The sequence below is a fragment of the Cetorhinus maximus genome, chromosome 17, assembly GCF_964194155.1.
Source record: "Cetorhinus maximus chromosome 17, sCetMax3.hap1.1, whole genome shotgun sequence".
Taxonomy (NCBI): Eukaryota; Metazoa; Chordata; class Chondrichthyes; order Lamniformes; family Cetorhinidae; genus Cetorhinus; species Cetorhinus maximus.
The window spans coordinates 4,699,993-4,723,809 of record NC_135895.1 but is presented as its reverse complement, the minus strand read 5'-3'; the positions used below and the strand labels follow the sequence as shown (position 1 = coordinate 4,723,809).

The 23,817-nt window shown below is 47.1% G+C and overlaps 1 protein-coding gene across 1 annotated transcript in view; it reads right to left on the bottom strand.

The window, feature by feature from the left end:
* The window catches only part of col24a1 (collagen type XXIV alpha 1), a 721,848-nt gene that overhangs the window by 387,015 nt on the left and 311,016 nt on the right, over positions 1 to 23,817 (bottom strand). The window contains exons 16-18 of the mRNA XM_078561886.1: positions 17,059 to 17,112; positions 11,235 to 11,288; positions 7,969 to 8,022 (exon numbers count right to left, since the gene is read on the bottom strand). Of these exons, the coding sequence (XP_078418012.1) occupies positions 7,969 to 8,022; positions 11,235 to 11,288; positions 17,059 to 17,112 (162 nt within the window). The remainder of the gene's footprint in view (positions 1 to 7,968; positions 8,023 to 11,234; positions 11,289 to 17,058; positions 17,113 to 23,817) is intronic.

Genomic DNA, 23,817 nt, shown 5'->3' with positions numbered 1-23,817 from the left:
TCTCCACTCAACATCCCTTTTAAATAGCCTCGTCTCTCCACTCGACATCCCCTTTAAACAGCCATCTCTCCAATCAACATCCCCTTTAAACAGCCTCGTCACTCAACTCGACATCCCTTTTAAACAGACTCGTCTATCCACTCGACATCCCTTTTAAACAGCCGCCTCTGCACTCGACTTCCCCTTTAAACAGCCGCCACTCCACTCGACATCCCTTTTAAACAGCCGCCTCTCGACTCGACATCCCATTTAACCAGCCGCCTCTCCACTCGAAATCCCCTTTAAACAGCAGCCTCTCCACTTGACATCCCCTTTAAACAGCCGCCTCTCCTCTTGACATCCCTTTTAAACAGCCTCGTATCTCCAACCGAGATCCCTTTTAAAAAGCCTCGTCTCCCCAACCGACATCCCTTTTAAACAGCCGTCTATCCACTCGACATCCCTTTTAAACAGCCGCCTCTCCACTGGACACCCCCTTTAAACAGGCTCGTCTCACCTGTCGACATCCCCTTTAAACAGCCGCCTCTCCACTCGTCATCCCCTTTAAAGAACCGCCTCACCACTCGACATACCTTTTAAACAATCGCCTCTCCACTTGACATCCCCTTTAAACAACTGGCTCTCCACTCGACATCCCTTTAAAACAGTCGCCTCTCCATTCGACATTCCCTTTAAACAACCGCCTCTGCACTCGACATCCCTTTTAAACAGCCGCCTCTCCACTCGACATCCCTTTAAAACAGTCGCCTCTCCATTCGACATTCCCTTTAAACAGCCGCATCTCCACTCGACATCCCATTTAAACAGCAACCTCTCCACTCGACATCCCTTTTAAAAAGACGCCGCTCCACTCGACATCCCATTTAAACAGCCACCTCTCCACTCGACATCCCTTTTAAACAGCCACCTCTGCACTCGACATCTCCTTTAAACAGCCGTCTCTCCACTCGACATCCCATTTAAACAGCCGCCTCTACACTCGACATTCCTTTTAAACAGCCGCCTCTCAACTTGACATCCCCTTTAAACAGCCGCCTCTCAACTTGACATCCCCTTTAAACAGCAGCCTCTCCACTCAACATCCCATTTAAACCGCCGCCTCTCAACTTGACGTCCCTTTTAAACAGCCGCCTCTCCACTCAACATCCCTTTAAAACAGCCGCCTCTCCAGTCGACATCCCCTTTAAACAGCCGCCTCTCCACTCAACATCCCTTTAAAACAGCCGCCTCTCCACTCGACATCCCCTTTAAACAGCCGCCTCTCCACTCGACATCCCATTTAAACAGCCGCCTCTCCACTCGACATCCCTTTTAAACAGCCTCGTCTCTCCACTCGACGTCCCTTTTAAACAGCCACCTCTCCACTCAACATCCCTTTTAAACAGCCTTGTCTCTCCATTCGACATCCCCTTTAAACAGCCGCCTCTCCACTCGACATCCCATTTAAACAGCCGCCTCTCCACTCGACATCCCCTTTAAACAGCCACCTCTCCACTCGACATCCCCTTTAAACAGCCGTCTCTCCACTCGACATCCCCTTTAAACAGCCGCCTCTCCACTCGACATCCCTTTTAAACAGCCTCTTATCTCCACTCGACATCCCCTTTAGACAGCCGCCTCTCCACTCGACATCCCTTTTAAACAGCCGCCTCTGCACTCGACATCCCCTTTAAACAGCCGCCTCTCCACTCGACATCCCTTTTAAACAGCCTCGTCTCTCCACTCGACTTCCCTTTTAAACAGCCGCTTCTCTACTCGACATCCCTTTTAAACAGCCTCCTCTCCACTCGACCTCCCTTTTAAACAGCCGGGTCTCTCCACTCGACATCCCTTTTAAACAGCCTCGTCTCTCCACTCGTCATCCCCTTTAAACAGCCTCGTCTCGCCACTCGACATCCCTTTTAAACAGCCTCTTCTCTCCACTCAACATCCCTTTTAAACAGCCTCGTCTCTCCACTCGACATTCCCTTTAAACAGCCTTGTCTCTCCAAACAACATCCCTTTTAAACAGCTGCGTCTCCACTCGCCATCCCCTTTAAACAGCCTCGTCTCTCCACTCGACATCACTTTTAAACAGCGTCGTCTCTCCACTCGACATCCCTTTTAAACATGCGCCTCTGCACTCGACATCCCTTTTAAACAACCGCCTCTCCACTCGACATCCCTTTTAAACAACCGCCTCTCCACTCGACATCCCTTTTAACCAACCGCCTCTCCACTCGACATCCCTTTTAAACAGCCACCTCTGCACTCGACATCTCCTTTAAACAGCCGTCTCTCCACTCGACATCCCATTTAAACAGCCGCCTCTCCACTCGACATTCCTTTTAAACAGCCGCCTCTCAACTTGACATCCCCTTTAAACAGCCGCCTCTCAACTTGACATCCCCTTTAAACAGCAGCCTCTCCACTCAACATCCCATTTAAACCGCCGCCTCTCAACTTGACGTCCCTTTTAAACAGCCGCCTCTCCACTCAACATCCCTTTAAAACAGCCGCCTCTCCAGTCGACATCCCCTTTAAACAGCCGCCTCTCCACTCAACATCCCTTTAAAACAGCCGCCTCTCCACTCGACATCCCCTTTAAACAGCCGCCTCTCCACTCGACATCCCATTTAAACAGCCGCCTCTCCACTCGACATCCCTTTTAAACAGCCTCGTCTCTCCACTCGACGTCCCTTTTAAACAGCCACCTCTCCACTCAACATCCCTTTTAAACAGCCTTGTCTCTCCATTCGACATCCCCTTTAAACAGCCGCCTCTCCACTCGACATCCCATTTAAACAGCCGCCTCTCCACTCGACATCCCCTTTAAACAGCCACCTCTCCACTCGACATCCCCTTTAAACAGCCGTCTCTCCACTCGACATCCCCTTTAAACAGCCGCCTCTCCACTCGACATCCCTTTTAAACAGCCTCTTATCTCCACTCGACATCCCCTTTAGACAGCCGCCTCTCCACTCGACATCCCTTTTAAACAGCCGCCTCTGCACTCGACATCCCCTTTAAACAGCCGCCTCTCCACTCGACATCCCTTTTAAACAGCCTCGTCTCTCCACTCGACTTCCCTTTTAAACAGCCGCTTCTCTACTCGACATCCCTTTTAAACAGCCTCCTCTCCACTCGACCTCCCTTTTAAACAGCCGGGTCTCTCCACTCGACATCCCTTTTAAACAGCCTCGTCTCTCCACTCGTCATCCCCTTTAAACTGCCTCGTCTCGCCACTCGACATCCCTTTTAAACAGCCTCTTCTCTCCACTCAACATCCCTTTTAAACAGCCTCGTCTCTCCACTCGACATTCCCTTTAAACAGCCTTGTCTCTCCAAACAACATCCCTTTTAAACAGCTGCGTCTCCACTCGCCATCCCCTTTAAACAGCCTCGTCTCTCCACTCGACATCACTTTTAAACAGAATTGTCTCTCCACTCGACATCCCTTTTAAACAGCGTCGTCTCTCCACTCGACATCCCTTTTAAACATGCGCCTCTGCACTCGACATCCCTTTTAAACAGCCGCCTCTGCACTCGACATCCCCTTTAAACAGCCGTCTCTCCACTCGACATCCCCTTTAAACATCCGCCTCTCCACTCGATATCCCCTTTAAACAGCCACCTCTCCACTCGACATCCCCTTTAAACATCCGCCTCTCCACTCGATATCCCCTTTAAACAGCTGCCTCTCCACTCGACATCCCCTTTAAACATCCGCCTCTCCACTCGACATCCCGTTTAAACAGCCAACTCTCCACTCGACATCCCTTTTAAACAGCCTCGTCTCTCCACCCGACATCCCTTTTAAACAGCCTCCTCTCCACTCGACATCCCTTTTAAACAGCCGCCTCTCCACTTGACATCCCTTTTAAACAGCCTCCTCTCCACTCGAGATCCCTTTTAAACAGCCTCGTCCCTCCACTCGACATCCCCTTTAAACAGCCTCGTCTCTCCACTCGACATCCCTTTTAAACAGCCTCGTCTCTCCACTCGACATCCCTTTTAAACAGCCGCCTCTCCACTCGACATCCCTTTTAAACAGCCGCCTCTCCACTTGACAGCCCTTTTAAACAGCCTCCTCTCCACTCGAGATCCCTTTTAAACAGCCTCGTCCCTCCACTCGACATCCCCTTTAAACAGCCTCGTCTCTCCACTCGACATCCCTTTTAAACAGCCTCGTCTCTCCACTCGACATCCCTTTTAAACAGCCGCCTCTCCACTTGACATCCCTTTTAAACAGCCGCCTCTCCACTCGACATCCCTTTTAAACAGCCTCGTCTCTCCACTCGACATCCCTTTTAAACAGCCGCCTCTCCACTCGACATCCCTTTTAAACAGCCGCCTCTCCACTCGACATCCCTTTTAAACAGCCGCCTCTCCACTCGACATCCCTTTTAAACAGCCTCGTCTCTCCACTCGACATCCCTTTTAAACAGCCTCGTCTCTCCACTCGACATCCCTTTTAAACAGCCGCCTTTCCACTCGACATCCCAATTAAACAGAAACAGAATTACCTGGAAAAACTCAGCAGGTCTGGCAGCATCGGTGGAGAAGAAAAGAGTTGACGTTTCGAGTCCTCATCACCCTTCAACAGAACTGAGTAAAGTTAGGAGAGGGGTGAAATATAAGCTGGTTTAAGTTGGGGGGCGGGGGGAGAGAAGTTGAGGGGGGGGTGGTTGTCGGGACAAGCAAGCAGTGATAGGAGCAGATAATCAAAAGATGTCACAGACAAAAGGATCAAAGAGGTGTTGAAGGTGGTGATATTATCTAAGAAAAGTGCTAATTAAGAATGGATGGCAGGACACTCAAGGTACAGCTCTAGTGGGGGTGGGGTGGAAAGATTGACAAGGTATTAGTTGTAGATTTAAAAATAAAGTAACTAGGTGGGAAAAGAAAAATCTATATAAATTATTGAAAAAAAAGGGAGTGGGAAGATACGGGAAGGGGGTGGGGATGGGGGGAGAGGGGGTGTGGTGGGAGGGAGTTTAAGATCTAAAGTTGTTGAATTCAATATTCAGCCCGGAAGGCTGTAAAGTGCCTGGTCGGAAGATGAGGTGCTGTTCCTCCAGTCTGCGTTGGGCTTCACTGGAACAATGCAGCAAGCCAAGGACAGACATGTGGGCAAGAGAGCAGGGTGGAGTGTTAAAATGGCAAGCGACAGGGAGGTTTGGGTCTTTTTTGCGGACAGACCGCAGGTGTTCTGCAAAGCGGTCGCCCAGTTTGCGTTTGGTCTCTCCAATGTAGAGGAGACCGCATTGGGAGCAACGAATGCAGTAGACTAAGTTAGGGGAAATGCAAGTGAAATGCTGCTTCACTTGAAAGGAGTGTTTGGGCCCTTGGACGGTGAGGAGAGGGGAAGTGAAGGGGCAGGTGTTGCATCTTCTGCGTGGGCCTGGGGAGGTGCCATAGGTGGGGGTTGAGGAGTATGGGGTGATGGAGGAGTGGACCAGGGTGTCCCGGAGGGAATGATCCCTACGGAATGCCGTCAGGGGGGGTGAAGGGAAGATGTGTTTGGTGGTGGCATCATGCTGGAGTTGACGGAAATGGCGGAGGATGATCCTTTGAATGCGGAGGCTGGTGGGGTGATAGGTGAGGACAAGGGGGACCCTATCATGTTTCTGGGAGGGAGGAGAAGGCGTGAGGGCGGATGCGCGGGAGATGGGCCGGACATGGTTGAGGGCCCTGTCAATGACCGTGGGTGGAAAACCTCGGTTAAGGAAGAAGGAGGACATGTCAGAGGAACTGCTTTTGAAAGTAGCGTCATCAGAACAGATGCGACGGAGGCGAAGGAACTGAGAGAATGGGATGGAGTCCTTACAGGAAGCGGGGTGTGAAGAGCTGTAGTCGAGGTAGCTGTAGGAGTCGGTAGGCTTGTAATGGATATTGGTGGACAGTCTATCACCAGAAATTGAGACAGAGAGGTCAAGGAAGGGAAGGGAAGTGTCAGAGATGGACCATGTGAAAATGATGGAGGGGTGGAAATTGGAAGCAAAATTAATAAATTTTTCCAGGTCCCGACGAGAGCATGAAGCAGCACCGAAGTAATCATCGATGTACCGGAGAAAGAGTTGTGGGAGGGGGCCGGAGTAGGACTGGAACAAGGAATGTTCCACATACCCCATAAAGAGACAGGCATAGCTGGGGCCCATGCGGGTACCCATAGCCACACCTTTTATTTGGAGGAAGTGAGAGGAGTTAAAGGAGAAATTGTTCAGTGTGAGAACAAGTTCAGCCAGACGGAGGAGAGTAGTGGCGGATGGGGATTGTTGGGGCCTCTGTTCAAGGAAGAAGCTAAGGGCCCTCAGACCATCCTGGTGGGGGATGGAGGTGTAGAGGGATTGGACATCCATGGTGAAGAGGAAGCGGTTGGGGCCAGGGAACTGGAAATTGTTGATGTGACGTAAGGTGTCAGAGGAATCACGGATGTAGGTGGGAAGGGACTGGACAAGGGGAGAGAGAAAGGAGTCAAGATAACGAGAAATGAGTTCCGTGGGGCAGGAACAGGCTGACACGATCGGTCTGCCAGGACAGTTCTGTTTGTGGATTTTGGGTAGGAGGTAGAAGCGGGCCATCCGAGGTTGGGCGACTATCAGGTTGGAAGCTGTGGGAGGAAGATCTCCAGAGGAGATGAGGTCAGTGACAGTCCTGAAAACAATGGCTTGATGTTCAGTGGTGGGGTCATGGTCCAGGGAGAAGTAGGAGGAAATGTCTGTGAGTTGACGCTCAGCCTCCGCGAGGTAGAGGTCAGTGCGCCAGATTAAACAGCCCCATCTTTCCACTCGACATCCCTTTTAAACAGCCGCCTCTCCACTCGATATCCCTTTTAAACAGCCGCCTCTCCAGTCGACATCCCATTTAAACAGCCGCCTCTCCACTCGACATCCCTTTTGAACAGCCTCGCCTCTCCACTCGACGTCCCTTTTAAACAGCCGCCTCTCCACTCGACATCCCTTTTAAACAGCCTCGCCTCTCCACTCGACGTCCCTTTTAAACAGCCTCCTCTCCACTCGACATCCCTTTTAACAGCCTCCTCTCCACTCCACATCCCTTTTAAACAGCCTCGTCTCTCCACTCGACATCCCCTTTAAACAGCCTCGTCTCTCCACTCGACATCCCCTTTAAACAGCCGCCTCTCCACTCGACATCCCCTTTAAACAGCCTCGTCTCTCCACTCGACATCCCTTTTAAACAGCCGCCTCTCCACTCGACATCCCTTTTAAACAGCCTCGTCTCTCCATTCGACATCCCTTTTAAACAGCCGCCTCTCCACTCGACATCCCTTTTAAACAGCCTCGTCTCTCCACTCGACATCCCTTTTAAACAGCCGCCTCTCCACTCGACATCCCTTTTAAACAGCCTCGTCTCTCCATCCGACATCCCTTTTAAACAGCCTCGTCCCTCCACTCGACATCCCCTTTAAACAGCCTCGTCTCTCCACTCGACATACCCTTTAAACAGCCTTGTCTCTCCACTCGACATCCCCTTTAAACAGCCGCCTCTCCACTGGACAGACCTTGCTGATGTCTCCGGACTGTTTCTGGGGGCAGGAATCCAGTCTCCGCCCTGCACCCTCCCCCATTCAGTGCACTTTCTCCTGTGTGGTGAGCCGGGAAATTTCCTGTCTTTCGCTAAACACTTTGGGAGCAAAGACCCGGCCCTTAGACTGAGAGGATAGAGTGAAGTGGGGATCAGGTGGGAAGATGGATTTGAGAATGAAGATTAGCCACAGTCTGCCTGAGTGGCAGGGCAGGACCTAACCTCCTTATGCCCTACTCCTGCTCCTATTTCTGATGTTTTTATTTTCCTATGAAACATCTTGGGATGTCTTTCTTCATTCATGGCGCTGTGTAAATGCAAATTGCTGAAGAGGAACTATGAATATTAAGAGTTAAAATTGTTCACTTTATACTTATAAACCCGGTCCATTACAAACTGAAATAATAAATCACAACAGTTCATTTACTTTGAAATCCTTACCTCAGGTCCTGGGGGACCTTGTAAACCTTGTGGTCCAGAATCACCAACTTTACCCTAGGAGGGAAAGGAAAGGATGCATCAGCCAAGTCTTTCTGATGGTCAGAAACAGGGATATTGGGGCAGGGGGGAGCGGGGGGGTGTGGGGGAAAAACAATTCTCCTTCAATTAGGAGCGTTAATTTAAATATTTCATGCATTTATTCCTTTGGAAAAAATAACTCATTCGTTCTGATTCTGTGGAGATTCTGTCATTGGGATGTGGGTGTCGCTGGCAAGGCCGGCATTTGTTGCTCATCCCTAATTTCCCTTGGGCTGAGGGGCTTGCTCAGCCATTTCAGAGGGGCAGTGAGGAGTCAGCTACATCGCTGTGGGTCTGGAGTCACATGTAGTTCAGACCAGGTGAGAGCAGCCGATTTCCTTCCTGTTGTAACCACAGCCGGTGTAAACTGCTGTACAACCCAAACCCCAGAGGGAAACTTGGCTTCCGGGCCACAAGGTGAACCGATAGAGGTCCAGTAACACTTCTGGAGTTTTAAAAATTACAGGTAAAAGTTTTATTAACACAAAAAATAAGAGAAACCTTAAGCACACAAGACAAGAGTTACACAATTAAGGTGAGTCTTACAAAACATTTCCCCAAAAATCTCTACTTGGTCAAACCCACAAGTAAACACCCTCCAGGCAACCCTCCCTTACAGGTGTTTACATATGAAATCCATTGGGCAGGATTTTCGCATTGGCGAGCGGGCGCCGCCCCCCAGTTGCCGACGCGTAAAATGACGCGCGGTGATGTCGGGCGGAACTCCCGACGTCACCATTTAGATTTTCCGGTAGGCGGGGGTGCAGCAAAATCAGCTGTGTGCCCGCCGACCTGTCAATGGCCAATTGAGGCTATTGACAGAGTCTTTAAACTCATTAATGGACCTGCCCGTCCAACCTTAAGGTTGTCGGGCAGGCCGGGAGCCCCGGCGGGAATTAGGAAAGGCCTGAAATCTCATCCACGGGCAGGATGAGGTTTCATGTAGGTTTTTAAAAAGTTTAATTAAAGTTTTTAAATAAGTGACGGACATGTCCCAACTCATGCAACAGTGTGACATGAGGGGACATGTCAGGGATTTTGTTTTCTCTATTTTTGATATTTTTTACAGTAGAGACGAAATCCCTGAGGCAGCACTTAGCCTCAGGGAGATGAGAGCGCTCTTTCGTGCGCGTGTGTGAAAGAGTGCACTCTCAGGTTTAGGGATTTCCCCCCCCTCCCGCACAGGGAGCGCATAGCGCTTCTGTGCGGACGTCACGCTGGGTGGGCCTTAATTGGCCCACCCATGTAAAATGGCGGTGCACCCCCGATCGGAATCCTGCCCATTAATATTACACAAGGCAAACTACTGTTGCTTCAATAAAGGTATACCACATGACCTTTCCCCTCTTTCAGTTTGTGGTGGAATCCACTTCAGAATAAAACTGCTTGCAGCAGCCCAAGGCTTTTCTGGCTTGACTGGATTGAAACTGCATCCTCCTCTCGCCCAGTGCTCCAGCTCTCTCAACAGCTCAAACAGCTCCAGCTATCTCCAGCTCAACAGCTATCACCAGCTATCCACAGTAACCCTAATATACCTTTATCCCCTTTCATCTCCTTTCTATTGTTCTCACACCCCTTTGAAACTCAAACCCTTCCAAATATATGATAAATAAAATATCATATCCCCACTGCTTGTTTACTTAGGAACTCCTGCAAGATGCAAACGTTTTCCTATTCAAGCAAACTCCCAACTTAGCTAAAAATGCAAATGTTAGATCTAATTAATTTACTTGTACCTTAGCATAACACCTCTATCCTTTTCATGTTTCCAAACCCCCAGACAACCTGACTCCCATAAAACTCTTGCCCAGCTTAATTGAATCACACACACACACACACAGAATACCGAGCCTTCTTTACAGAATAACACAATATCCACCACCCACCCCCCAAAAAAAAACATCCATTCTCACAAGGACGTTAGTGAACGAGATGGGTTGACAATCGATGATTGTTTCATGGTCACCATTACTGAGATTAGTTTTTGCTTCCAGATTTTATTAACTGAATTTAAATTCCACCAGCTGCTGCCGTGGTAGGATTTGAACCCATGTCCCCAAAGCATTAGCCTGGGGTCTCTGGATTACTAGTCCAGTGAATACCACACAGCCACCATCTCTGGCATCGTTACAGATCAAAATTACCATTCTTGCTGTGCAATTGATTTCACTTCCATTGCCCATTATTTTTGCCACGGAATGTGGCAAGTTATGCATTGAGTGCAAGTTGATGACCACATGCTTAGCGAGCGCAAGGTTACCGTGCTGTCCAAGAACCTTTTAAAGTTGAGTGTTCAGATTAGATAGTGTTGTTCAAAATCATGATGGGGTCTTGACAGAGTAAATAAGGAGAAACTGTTTCCATTCGAGGGAGGAGGCAAATTCAAGGTAATTGCCAAAAGAACCAGGGGCAACATGGGGCAAAAGATTTTTACACGCGAGTTGTCGTAATCTGGAACGTGCTGCCTGAAAGGGCGGTGGAAGCAGGTCCAATGATAACTTCCAAAAGAGAATTGGATAAATACTTGAAAAGCAGAACATTTGCAAGGCTGTGGGGAAAGAACAGGGGGGGAGTGGGATTAACTGAATCGCTCTTTCAAAGAGGCAGCACAAGCACGATGGCCTGAATGATTGTACGATTCCATGAAATCATTCATTAAAGTCATGGTTCAATTATATTCAAACAGTTACTCTTTTAATACACAAGCTTTCTAGGTGCCTGTTAAAACTGCCGTAGCCGATTGTATTCCTACAGTAAATGTGATGCTGAACTCCATCTGTGGTCCATACTTGGAAAACTAATTATGTGTTTTACCTCCAGTTGTGAACTTTCAGACATTTTGTAAAGATAGTAAAAGGTACCACATTAAAACACCGGTACGCCCTCTCCTGTTATCTTTCATCACTTGTACAGCTATGCAGCCACTTCGATGAATTCTTTCTCTATATAACGCAAGCATAGGAACATAGGAACAGGAGAAGGCCATTCAGCCCATTGAGCTTGCTCCATCATTCAATACAATCGTGGCTGATCATCCGCTTCACTCCCTCTCTCCCACACTATCCCCATGTCCCTTTATGTCATTGGTTTGCTACTTTTCCCTGCATATGAACGGTGATGGTAACCAAGAGTCAACATGATGCATTTGTGTAAACGCTATTGAAAATTAAATAGGATGTTCAAAGTACCTGTGGTCCTGGCTTCCCCCTCAGTCCCGGTGGTCCTGGCAAACCAGTTGCTCCCTTAAAAAAATAAACAACAATACAGGTACCGTCAATGCCTGTGTATTAATGTTAGCAGTTACCCTCTTCCATCCTTTTCACCGAGGCAATTGATCCACAACCGAGGCCAAAGAGTGCATTAGAGATTGGTGACCTGGGCGTCAATGTATCAGTAATTACATCAGTTGTTGCTGACTGGCATTGAATAGGAATTACATTGTGAAGGCAACTGCATTGTTAAAACAGGTGATGGGCACCGGTAAAGAGTATAAATGGATGCAGCTGTAACACTCCAGTGTGGGAGGGATGGGGAGAGTCTGCTACAGAATAGAGCTGTCTTGAGAATAAACCTGCTTGAGGTAAAGGACTAGCTCTGGGGTCGTTCTGACATGATAAGCACTCATGGTGAGTAACACTGGAGATCCCAATGGAAATCCTGCTCAGAGCCTGGTGGTGGAAGTCCGGGGATAGGAGACCAAAGCTGGGGTCACTTTGAGGACAGTTCCCTGAATCTGGGGGAGAGAAAGGAGCCACAGACAGGGTGGTGGTGTAGAGAGAAAGTGAGGGAGGGAAGAGGGATGGAGAGACATCTGTGCTTGGCAGCGCATGCAGCGAGAGTTCGGTGATTAGGGTTAAGGGAGGCCACTCCCCTTGAGGGGCCAGGAGAAGCACTTGCTCCTCTTGGCCCACAAGTGATGCTGCAAAAGGCACTTACCTTTGGAGCCTCCATCTCCCTTTCACTGCTGACTCTCTGCATCTACGTGGCCAGTCCTAGCTCCATAACTGCAGCTCTCAACTGAGCCTAAATCGCTCCTAATCTGAGAGATGAGGATTGATCCTGACTGTGGGGGGTCTCTGAGACTTGAATCCCTGAAAATTGTCCTCTTGTTCTGATCTCTGATCTTATTCTAATGGACCTTTCATAAGGCTGGGGAGGTGAAGGAAAGTATGTGAATTTAACCCCAGGATGGGCTGGTGAGGGGGTCTTAAACATTCAAGAATGGGAGACCCCAGCCCACAATGTGGTCAGTCCTGATTTAACAGAGACAGCTTGGTGTTCAAGTGACCAGACCACTCTCGGGAGGAAGATTCCTAATTTAAATATGGTAATGAGACTATGCTTTACATTTACCACCTGTGGGGTAGACTGCTCAGTGTTCAGGAAAACCAGCAGCTGAAGGGAGGCGATGCTGGCTGGATCAAACAGGCAAATGCCTTTCCGGCACTGCCTGTGATTCCCAGTAGTGTGATTCCCAGACCCACCGAGCCAACCTGTCTCTCACTGTCTGTGATTGGACCCCCCCAATCCACTTCCCCTATCCCACCCCATCCCACCAATCTGTCCTACACCCAACTTATCCTCAACAAATTCCTACTTGCCAGCATCCCCTTACTCCAGCTGGATATCACTCCCCCTCTCACCCTACTCCCTCCTCTCCTCCCTGGGAGAAAGGGGCGTCTAGGAGGCTATTTTGATTGTGAGTGGTTCACAACCCTGGCTTGCTTTCCCATCTGCTGCTCGATTTACCTCCAGAGATTATTCCCAATGTCTCAATTAATCAGTGGTCTAAAGAATCTGATAATTAAAGAGAATTCTGTGCTATCCTTCTCTCAATGGGTCTGAAAATATTTTGCTTTCTTCCATTAAAACATAAAGAAGATCTTGTCGTCCCTACTGGAAAATGGGATGAATAGTTAATTTAAATGGAGTTTAAATGAATGAATTTGTTTGGCGTATATCTTCAATATTGTAACACTGCCTACAATTCAAAAGTATTTTGTCGGCTATAAAGCACTTTAGGACATCTTGAAGTCATGAAAGGTGCTAAATAAATGCAAGTCTTCCTTTTTCTCAGTCTAGTGCATCTGTCTCGAGCATGATGGTGCAGAGACGTTGCCAGACCCGGGAGCGATTATTGTCAGTAACATCCTGGGCTCCTCAGTTCTTCATTACAATTAGGCCTGGATTGAAATGGAATCTCCAGGAATTGGAGATTCACCTTCAGGACATCACCGTGGAACAAACCAGGGAGAAAATTCATTGGGGAACTCAAAGAAAAGGCTGCTTGATTGAGATTCAAGAGTCATCCAATCAGATAATGGAAAGTCTGTTTGCTTTCTAATTGGCTGGGCAGAGGCGGGTCGCCGTGAGGATGGGTGTGATGGGCGGCCAATGGCAGGAGTTTGGGGGCTGAGGTGCTTAGAGGTAGAAGGTCATGTGATAAAACCTCCAGGAATACAGCCTACCAGAGTTGGCCGAATGTAATTATAATGGAGCTATTGTTAGCACCTCCAGCAGGAAACATCAACCTTGCTGTTCAAGGTATGAAGCATTGATATACGCCCAACAATAAACACACATTGCATCTCAGCAACCTGCCCTCGTACAACAAAGATAAATTGGGCCTTTGGAATCACATCAGGCATTAAATTAGATTCAACAGGATGTAAGTCAGTTAGTGAGCTCAACGTAAGTTCAGACTGAATCAAATACCCGGGGAGAGTAAGAGCATTTTCACTGTGTCAATGGTGCAGGGAAATTGGAAGCATGCTCTTCATAAGCAGTTTTAAACCAGTTCACAGAGAAAATCTTTCCTCCTTATTCTCTTCAATCTGTGTGACTACAACAACAGTTTGTATTTCTAGGATGATTTTAACAGAGGAAAATGTCCCACAACACTCCACAGGGATATAATCAAATTAAATTTGACACCAAAGGGGGGATTTTCTCCCTGTCGGGGGTGGGGGGGTGGTTGTGCGGGGCCGGGCATGCAGTCGATCAGCGCCCCCGATCACTTGGGCGCCGCCGTTTTATGTGGGTGGGCCAGTTAAGGCCCGCCCAGGGTGATGCACGCCCAGAAGCGCTGAGCACTCCCTGTGCAGGTAAGGGGTATAGGCTGAGTCGGGGAGTGCGCTCTTTCACGCACAGAGCTGCCTCAGGGAGATTAGTTTCACGTATAAAACATTGAATAAAGGGAGAAAATTTTTTTTAAGGATATGTCCCCTCATAGGAAACTGTCACATGAGCTGGGACATGTCCATTAATGCTAATAAAAATTTTTCCAACACTTTAAAAATGTTCATGAAGCCTCATCCCGCCCATGGATGAGGTTCCACGAAAGATGTGTAGGCCGCCTGGGCTCTTCGCCTGCCGCCCAGCCTCAAGGTTTGATGGGCCGCTCAAGTCAATGATTTAGTTGATTGTTAAATGGCCTTAATAGGGCCTTTGACAGTTCGGTGGGCGTGGGGTCAGCTGCGCGCCCGCCGAACGGGAAACTCTGAATGACGCGCGGTGACATCGGGACGCACGCATCATTTTACACCTCGGCGAGTGGGCCCCGCCCCTGCTCGCCCAGCTGAAGGTTCTACCCCAAGCCACATATGGGGATGTTGGGACAGGTACTCCAAAGCTTGGTCAGAGGTTGGTTTTAAGGAGTGCCTTACAGACAAGGAGGTAGAGAGGTGCATGGGGTTTAGGGAGGGAATTCCAGACCTCGGGGCCCAAGCAACTAAAGGCGATCGTCGCCAGTGGTGGAGCAATGGAAATCAGGAATGCACAAGAGATCAGAACTGAGTGAGGGTAGAGAGTGTTGCGGGGGCTGTGGGAGGTCACAGAGATAGGGAGAGGCAAGGCCATGTGGGGATTAAATTGAGACACTGCCAGACCGGGAGTCAATACTGGTCACCATCCAAGTAATTAGTGGCTCTGTCTCAGACTAAGTCAGATGGAGACTGGTTTATTCTTCCTAACTAGTTCATAATTAGTTAACAATCTGAATCACTGAATGTCCGACTTGCGGAATCATTTTGCAAAGTAGTCACTTTTGCTTTGCGTTGTTGGAATTTGAGCCTATTATATCATGCAAAATGAAAAAGAACTTGTATTAACATAGCACCTTTCGCCACCTCAGGATGTCCCAGAGCACTTTACAGCCAATGCATTATTCTTGAACTCTAGTCTCTATTGTGATGTAGGACATGCAATCGTCAATTTGTGCACAGCAAGCTCCCACAAACAGCTATATGATAATGATCAGATAATCTGTTTTGGTGATGTTGATTGAGAATATGGTGATATTGATAAAGATTGGCAGGAATACAGGGGAGAACGCTATTGTTTTTCTTTAAAATAGTGTCGTGGGGTTTCTTATGTCCATCTGAGAGGGCAGATGGGGCCTATATTTAACATCTCATCTAAAAGACAGCACCTCTGAGTGCAGCACTCCCTCAGTACTGCACCGGGGATGTCAGCCCAGCTTTTTATGCTTAACTTTCTGGAGTGGGGTTTGAACTCGTCTTCTGGCTGAGAGGTGAGAGTCTGCCACCCACTGAGCCACAGCTCGGTAATAAGGTTAAAAATAAGTCAGGTCCTCATCCAGAAGGAAAGTTCTGTAGCTTTAATGAATTTTAAAATCACATGCTATGGTCACAATACATTAAACAACTTACCTTTAATAAATAACATCCTTAAAATAACACACAGAGGAAATTGAAGCATGCACATTAAACAGAATACTAAAAAGAGCACATAGAGAAATGTTAACTCTGAAAAAGGATGGTTCTAACTATGTCATAAAAAACTACTCGCAATTTATAACCATGTGCTGCTTGTGAAATCCTACATAAAAACTGTACTGTTCCTTTTGTGACACCAAATTTTAAAATGTACTTTTATCCTGTTATTTGTAAGGTGATGATTTTGTATTTCTGTTTGCGTTGTCCACCTGGGGTCCTCGCCCTTACACAGCTTTGTCATCACGAAGATCCTAGATTAAATATTTTATAACTGAAATGTGATCCTAACGTTCTGACCTCCACTCTAAAAATCACCGCAAGATAGTCCTGACTGTAAGCAGTTTAAGTGTCAAACTCCTCGGCCTGAGAAGGCGCGTATGGTGTGCACAAATTTACACATATGTTCATGAGTGTGATTTTGTGTGCAATTTTAAAATTCTCATCCTTGTTTTCAAATCCCTCCATGGGCTCACCCCTCCATATCTATTGTTAAGGTTTTTAATGTCAATTACATTGTTAAGGTTAAGAGAAACAGGTGATGGGTATTAATTGTCTTTGAGCACATATAAATCGGGGATAGCTGGGACACTGGGTTGAGTGGGTTGAGACTGAACAAGTCAATAAACTCTCTCAATTAAGCAAAACTCTGTCTTGGTTTTCGCTTCACCAAATGGTTTCAATCCTCTTGGCATCCTACACCTCTCCACCTCTATCTTCCTTTAAGACACTCCTTAGTACTTATGTCTTTGACCAAGCTTTTGGTCATCTGCCTTAATATCTTCATATGAGGCTGTGTCCCTGTGAAGCGCTTCAGGGTGTTTTATTATGTTAAAGGTGCTATATAAATATAAATTGTAGTGTGGATGTTCATTTGAATTTGTACCCATGTGTTAGCTTATGATGTGTAGGAGGGGATAGGAAACAGCAGTGCAGCAGGTCAAAGGTGATTCTCTGAACTCAGCTGGGCTGGAGACGACCCCCCCCAAAAACTCAAGAGTTCTTGGGAAAAATAGTTGATTTTTTAGGTTTTTCTTTTGAGAAACGCTAACCTATATCTGTTTTTAACTGCGTCTGTAAGTTCTTCTTGAAGATCCTGAACTCTTCGGTAAAGCACCTTGGGGAGTGATCTCCGGTTTCACAGGCTGCTTGCTTCGAACAAACCATAAAAACCCAGCAGCCAGCACGATGCTCCGTTGATGAGCTGATAACTTTATACCGTTCAGCCGAACTCAAAAAGTGGGAGAAAAGTGCGTTGAACTGAAGTTTACAAACTTACCCTGTCTCCGGGATATCCTCGTTCCCCAGGTGCTCCCAGCACACCGTGATCACCCTAGATATCACGTTGCCACACATAGAGACACATAATGACCACTGAGAATTTCCACTCAACAAAAACAACATTGTTTAACTGCACACAATCTATTGGAAAGCACCTGTTTCAAACAGTTGACAGCAATTGATGAGTTTTTGAATCTCCCCCTCAGGCAGAAAATGTAAAAAACCACATATATATGAATCACATAGTTTTCTTTACAACTGAAGTACGCCCGGGACCTTTCCACATGGTATCGTGAGGCTATACCTTGTTCCGAGTTTTACCAGCAAGTTATTAGGTGCGGGAGAACTGAGCAGAGGGACTCGAATCAGTAATAAACTGTAATGGATGATTTAAAACCCTGACAGCCGTTATTAATGCTTCTGTGATCAGTTTTTTGCTTCTTCTGGGTTTATGTAATTTATCGAAAATGGTATTTGCGAGCGTTTTGATATGGGAAGTGTGAAGATGGATGTTGTCTTTTTTTAAATATTTTTTGGGAATATGGTGGTATCCTGTGAAGAAAGCTGTGTTTGTGTGTGTGTCCATGATTAGTAAAGACAGAACAAAGACAGAAACAGAATTACCTGGAAAAACTCAGCAGGTCTGGCAGCATCGGCGGAGAAGAGCACAGTTGTGCTCTTCTCCGCCGATGCTGCCAGACCTGCTGAGTTTTTCCAGGTAATTCTGTTTCTGTCTTTGTTTTGGATTTCCAGCATCCGCAGTTTTTTGCTTTTATATTCGCAAAGACAGCTTGTCTGTGGGAACTGAGAGATGAAAGGTAAAAGAGCTAAATACATGCATTTGTAATGAGAGGCTCTGGTGGAGTGGATTTACAAGTAAATAGGTTGGGTTTTAAACTTTGCATTAGGTGATAGGTAGGGACTTGATTTTTCAGCTGTTAAATTTCAAGGGGACTTTAAAAGCGACAAGGGACTTTTATAACCTACAAAGGTTTCATAAGCAAACAAGGGAAGGTTATTACATTTTATTTGACCTGAAAGTAGAGGCAATAGGAAGACATGAAAGACTTCTATATTTTGGAAAAGTTGAGTTCAAACAGGTGCTGAGGACAATGGAGTCTAAGCTCAAAGGGTAAAAAAAAGATATTGAAGGAAAGTTTAGTTGAGTTGTATTGGCAGTGTGGGGGAGGTATCCTGAAACCAAATCTGTGCTGAGAAAAGTGGTGAATTTGACACAGACATCCAGTTCCAAGTCAGAAACGTCTTTGGGGAGAATTTCCTCCCCAATCGTGCAGGCTGGGCGGGAACGGATGAGGGTGGGCGCGCAGCCAATTGCCGCCTGTGATCAGCTGAGCGTCGCCATTTTACATGGGCGGGCCAATAAAGGCCCACCCAGCGTGACACACACCTGGAAGCGCTCAGTGCTCCATGTGCGGGCTGGGGGAGGATTCATCAGTGCTCCCTGTACGAGCTGGGGGAGGATAGATCTGTGCTCCCTGTGCGGACTGGGGGAGGATGGATCAGTGCTCCCTGTGCAGGCTGGGGGAGGATGGGTCAGTGCTCCCTGTGCGGGCTGGGGGAGGATGGATCAGTGCTCCCTGTGCGGGCTGGGGGAGGATGGATCAGTGCTCCCTGTGCGGGCTGGGGGAGGATGGATCAGTGCTCCCTGTGCGAGCTGGGGGAGGATGGATCAGTGCTCCCTGTGCGGGCTGGGGGAGGATGGAGAGTTGGGGGCCTGTGCGGGCTGGGGGAGGATGGATCAGTGCTCCCTGTGCAGGCTGGGGGAGGATGGATCAGTGCTCCCTGTGCGAGCTGGGGGAGGATGGATCAGTGCTCCCTGTGCGGGCTGGGGGAGGATGGATCAGTGCTCCCTGTGCGAGCTGGGGGAGGATGGATCAGTGTTCCCTGTGCGAGCTGGGGGAGGATGGATCAGTGCTCCCTGTGCGAGCTGGGGGAGGATGGATCAATGCTCCCTGTGCGAGCTGGGGGAGGATGGATCAGTGCTCCCTGTGCGGGCTGGGGGAGGATGGATCAGTGCTCCCTGTGCGAGCTGGGGGAGGATGGATCAGTGCTCCCTGTGCGGGCTGGGGGAGGATGGATCAGTGCTCCCTGTGCGAGCTGGGGGAGGATGGATCAGTGCTCCCTGTGCAGGCTGGGGGAGGATGGAGAGTTGGGGGCCTGTGCGGGCTGGGGGAGGATGGAGAGTTGGGGGCCTGTGATTTTACACACGTGTGCGTGAGAGAGCACAAAAATGTGCCTCAGAGAGATTCATTTCATTGTGAAAACCTGAAAAAAAAGTTTTGAGAAAATTATTCGGACATGTGCCCTCATGTGACAGTGTCACATGAGCTGGGGGGGACATGTCTACCAATTTTATTTAAAAATTTTATTAAAGTTATAAAACCTTCATGAAACCTCATCCACGGGCGTGGATGAGGTTCCACGAAAAATGCAAAGGCCGCCTGGGCTCTTCGCCTGCCCCCCCGCCAACCTTAAGGTTGGATGTCAGCCCTGAGAATCAGTTTAATTATTTAATTAATGCCCTTGATCGGCCTTTGACAGTGCGGTGGGCGCGCAGCCGACATCACCGTGCGTCATTTTACATGTCGGTGAGCGGGGCCCACCCCTGCATTGCCGATTGAAAGATTCAGGCCTTTATTTTCAGAAAGCAGTCAATTTCTGAACTATCTTGGATTTCCACTGCAGAGTGGAAGAGATAGCAACAGTTATTGACTTGGGTAATATTACTAGATTTTTTATGCTTAACAATCAATAAAGGAACTGTTGCCAAGTAGTTTGCTTATATGTTCTGACCAAGTGGGATTATTTGGGGAATGTTTTGTAAGACTGTTTTAACTATGTGATTTTAATCTTGTGTGCTCAAGTGTTCTTTTTTTGCTTCTTGTTAATAAATCTTTAAATTTTAAAATGCTTCTGGGATCAGTAGTTCTCCCCTTGTTTTCAAAATAACAAAAAAGATTATAATCAGGAAGACAAGTGCTTCCCTCTGAGATTTGGCTTGCTCAGCAAATAACATCAGCTATGGTCGTAACAGAAGCTGGAATGATTTTACTTAGACTGTTGTTCAGAATAGTTTGTGAGGAACCAACTAGGGAACGGACTATTTAGATCTAGTATTGTGCGATGAGAATGAGATTATTAATTAATCCTTTGTAAAGGAGCCTTTAGGGCAGAATGGCCATAATATGATGGAATTTTACATTAAGTCTGAAAATGATGCAGTCCAATCGAAACCGGGATCTTCAATCTAAACAAAGGAAACTGCAAAGGTTTGAGGAGAAAGTTGGCTCAGGTAGTTTGGGAGCATTTTTGAATTCAGCAAAGAAGGACCAAGAAACTGATAAAGAAAGGGGAAATAGAATTTGAAAGTAAATGAGAGAAAAACAAAATTGGACTGTAAAAGCTTCTATAGGTCTATACAGATGAAAAGATTCGCAAAGACAAATGCAAGCCCACTACTAGCAGAGTCATGGGAATTTATAATGGGGAGCAAGGAAATGGCAGAGAAACTTTGTGTCTGTCTTTGTGGAGGAAGATGCAAAAAAATTCCCCCAGAAATGCTAGAAAACCAAGGAACTAGTGAGAATGAGGACCTAAAAGAAATTAGTATTAGTAAAAAAGGTAGTACTGGAGAAAATAGTGGGACTGAAAGTTGATAAATCCCCTGGACCTGATGATCAACATCCTAGAGTGTTGAAAAATATGGCTGGATAGTGGATGGATCGGTGATCATCTTTCAGAACGCTATAGATTCTGGAACAGTTCCTGTAGATTGGAAGGTAGCAAATGTAACCACAATATTTAAGAAAGGAGGGAGAGAGAAAATAGGGAACTACAGACTTGTCAGCCTGACGTCAGTAGTGGGGAAAAGCATAGGATATATGATAAAGGATGTGATAATGGACACTTGGAAAATAATGGTCGAATTGAGCAGAGTAAACATGAATTTATCAAAGGGAAATCATGTTTGACAAAACTGTCGGAGCGTTTTTGAAGATGTGAATAGCAGAATAGATAAGGGGGAGCCAGTGGATGTGGTGTATTTGGATTTTCAGAAGGCATTTGATAAGATCCCACACAAACTAACACATGAATTAGGAGCAGGAGTAGGTTATTTGCTCCCTTGTCATTCAAAAGGATCGTGGCTGATCTAATTGTGGCCTCAGATCCACTTTCCTTCCTACCCCCTATACCCTTTGACTCCTTTGTCGATCAAGAATTTATCTAATTCAGCCTTAAAATATTCAATGACCCAGCCTCCACCACTCTCTGGGAAAGAGTTGCACACACTCACGACCCTCTAGGAGATAACAATTCTCCTCACCTTCATCTTAAATGGGAGACTCCTTATTTTTAAAATGTATCCCCTAGTTCTAGTCTCTCAGCATCCACCCTGTCAAGTCCCCTCAGGATCTTGGATGTTTCAATAAGATCACCTCTTATTTTTCTAAACTCCAATGGATACAGGTCCAATCTGTCCAATCTTTCCTCATAACCCCCTCATCCCAGGAATCAGTCAAGTGAACCTTCTCTGCGCTGCTTCTAATGCAATTATATCCTTTCTTAAATAAGGAGACCAAAACTCTATGCAGTACTCAGAACGTGGTCTCACCAACACCCTGTAAAACGGTGGCAAAGCATCCCTACTTTTATATCCCATTCCCCTTGCAATAAGTGACAACATTCTATTTGCCTATCTAATCACTTGCTGCATCTGTATACTAACTTTTCCAGCCAGACCCCTCTGTACATCAGAATTCTGCAATCTCTCTCCATTTAAATAATATGCTGCTTTTTTATTCCTCCTGCCAAAATGCAAAAGTTCACATTTTCGCACATTATACTCCATCTGCCAAATTTTTGCCCATCCACTTAACCTATCTGTATACCTTTGAAGGATCCTTAGGATCCTCTTCATAACTTACTTTCCTACCTAAATTTTTGTCATTAGTAAATTTGGCTACCATAAATTCGACCCCGTCCTGCAACGCATTGATGTGGATTATAAATAGCTGTGGCCCCAGCACTGATCTCTGTGGCACTCCACTCGCTACTACTTGCCCACCTTGCCAACGCTAAGAAGTTGGTAAGCAAAATTTGTGCACAAGGGATTAGGGGTAATATAGAGGCATGGATTGAGAATTAATTAACGGACAGAAAACATGGAACGTGAATGTACGGAGTGTGGTAGATAAGATTGGTAAGTTTCAGGTGCAGATTACCATGAGGAAATATGATGTTTTGACTACAACAGAGATCTGGCTCAAAGAAGGGCAAGATTGTGTGTTAAATACCCCTGGATACAAGGTGTTCTGAAAAAATAGGAAAGGAGGGTGACAGCTTTGGTTAAGGAGAGCACTGCAGTGCTAGAGAAAGAGGATTTACCAGAGAGATCAAGGGCAGAATCTATTTGGCTAGAACTCAGGAACAAAATAGGTGTGATTACATTGCTTGGTATAGTCTATAGACCACCAAGTTGTGGGAAGGATGTAGAGGAACAGATTTGCAAAGAAATTAGAGAGGTGAAAAAACGGGGGACTTTAATTATCCAAATATAGACTGGGATAGTATTAGTGTAAAGGGCAGAAAGGGTCAAGAGCTCCTAGAGTGTGTTTAGGAAAACCTTCTTCAGCAGAATGTTTCCAGTCCAATGAGGAAGGAGGCACTGCTAGACCTGGTTCTCAGAAATGAGGTGGGCCAAGTAGATCAGGCGTCAGTCACTCCCTAATAGCACTATGGGCGTTCCTACAACACAAGGACTGCAGTTCAAGAAGGCATTTCACCACCACCTTCTCGAGGGCAATTAGGAATGGGCAATAAATGCTGGCCCAGCCAACAACACCCACATCCCATGAACTAGTATTAAAAAAAGGGGAATGTTTAGGAGGCAGTGTTCATTGTATCAAGGCCAGGATTTTCCCGTTGGTGATTTGGGGGTGGGGCCCGCTCGCCGTGGGGAAAATGACGCGGGATGATGTTGGGAGGAATCCCCGATGTCATCCCAGTCCCTTTAAATTTTTAGAAAGGCGGGCGGACAGTGAAATCAGCTGGGGGCCCGCCGACCTGTCAATGGCCAATTGAGGCCACTGACAGGCTAATTAAGATAATTAAAGACCTGCCCGTCCAAGCTTAAGGCTGGCGGGCAGGCCAGGAGCCCCAGCGGGCTCCAGATTATTCATGAAACTTCATCCACTGGCGGGATGAGGTTTCATGTCCGTTTTTTAAAAATTTAATAAACTTTATGTGTTTCTCATTAACATGTCCAATCTCGTGTGACATTGTCATATGAGGGGGGCATGTTAATAATTTTAATATTTCTCTATTTTTTGACTTTTCTTATCTGTCACGAATCTCCTTGAGACAGGACTTTGCCTCAGGGAGCAGTGCACGAAAGAGCGCACTTTGACAGCTGGGGATTCCCTCCCCCTCCCCACACAGGAAGCGCATAGCGCTTCCTGTCGGGTAGGCCGCTGGGTGGGCCTTAATTGGTCCATCCACTCAAAATGGCGGCGGGCCCTGTTACAGTGGCGGGGGTTGGCTGTACGCCCACCACCGAGCCAATGGGGCCTGCACGCCAACCGAGAGCAAAATTCTGCCCCATAAGCTTTAGGCTGACTATGGGAAAGGACAAAAAACAATCCAGAGCAAGAACAATTAACTGAGGAAAAGCCAACTTCAATGGAATAAGAACGGATCTGGGCCAAATAAATTGGAGCCAAAGTCGCTGATCAACGGG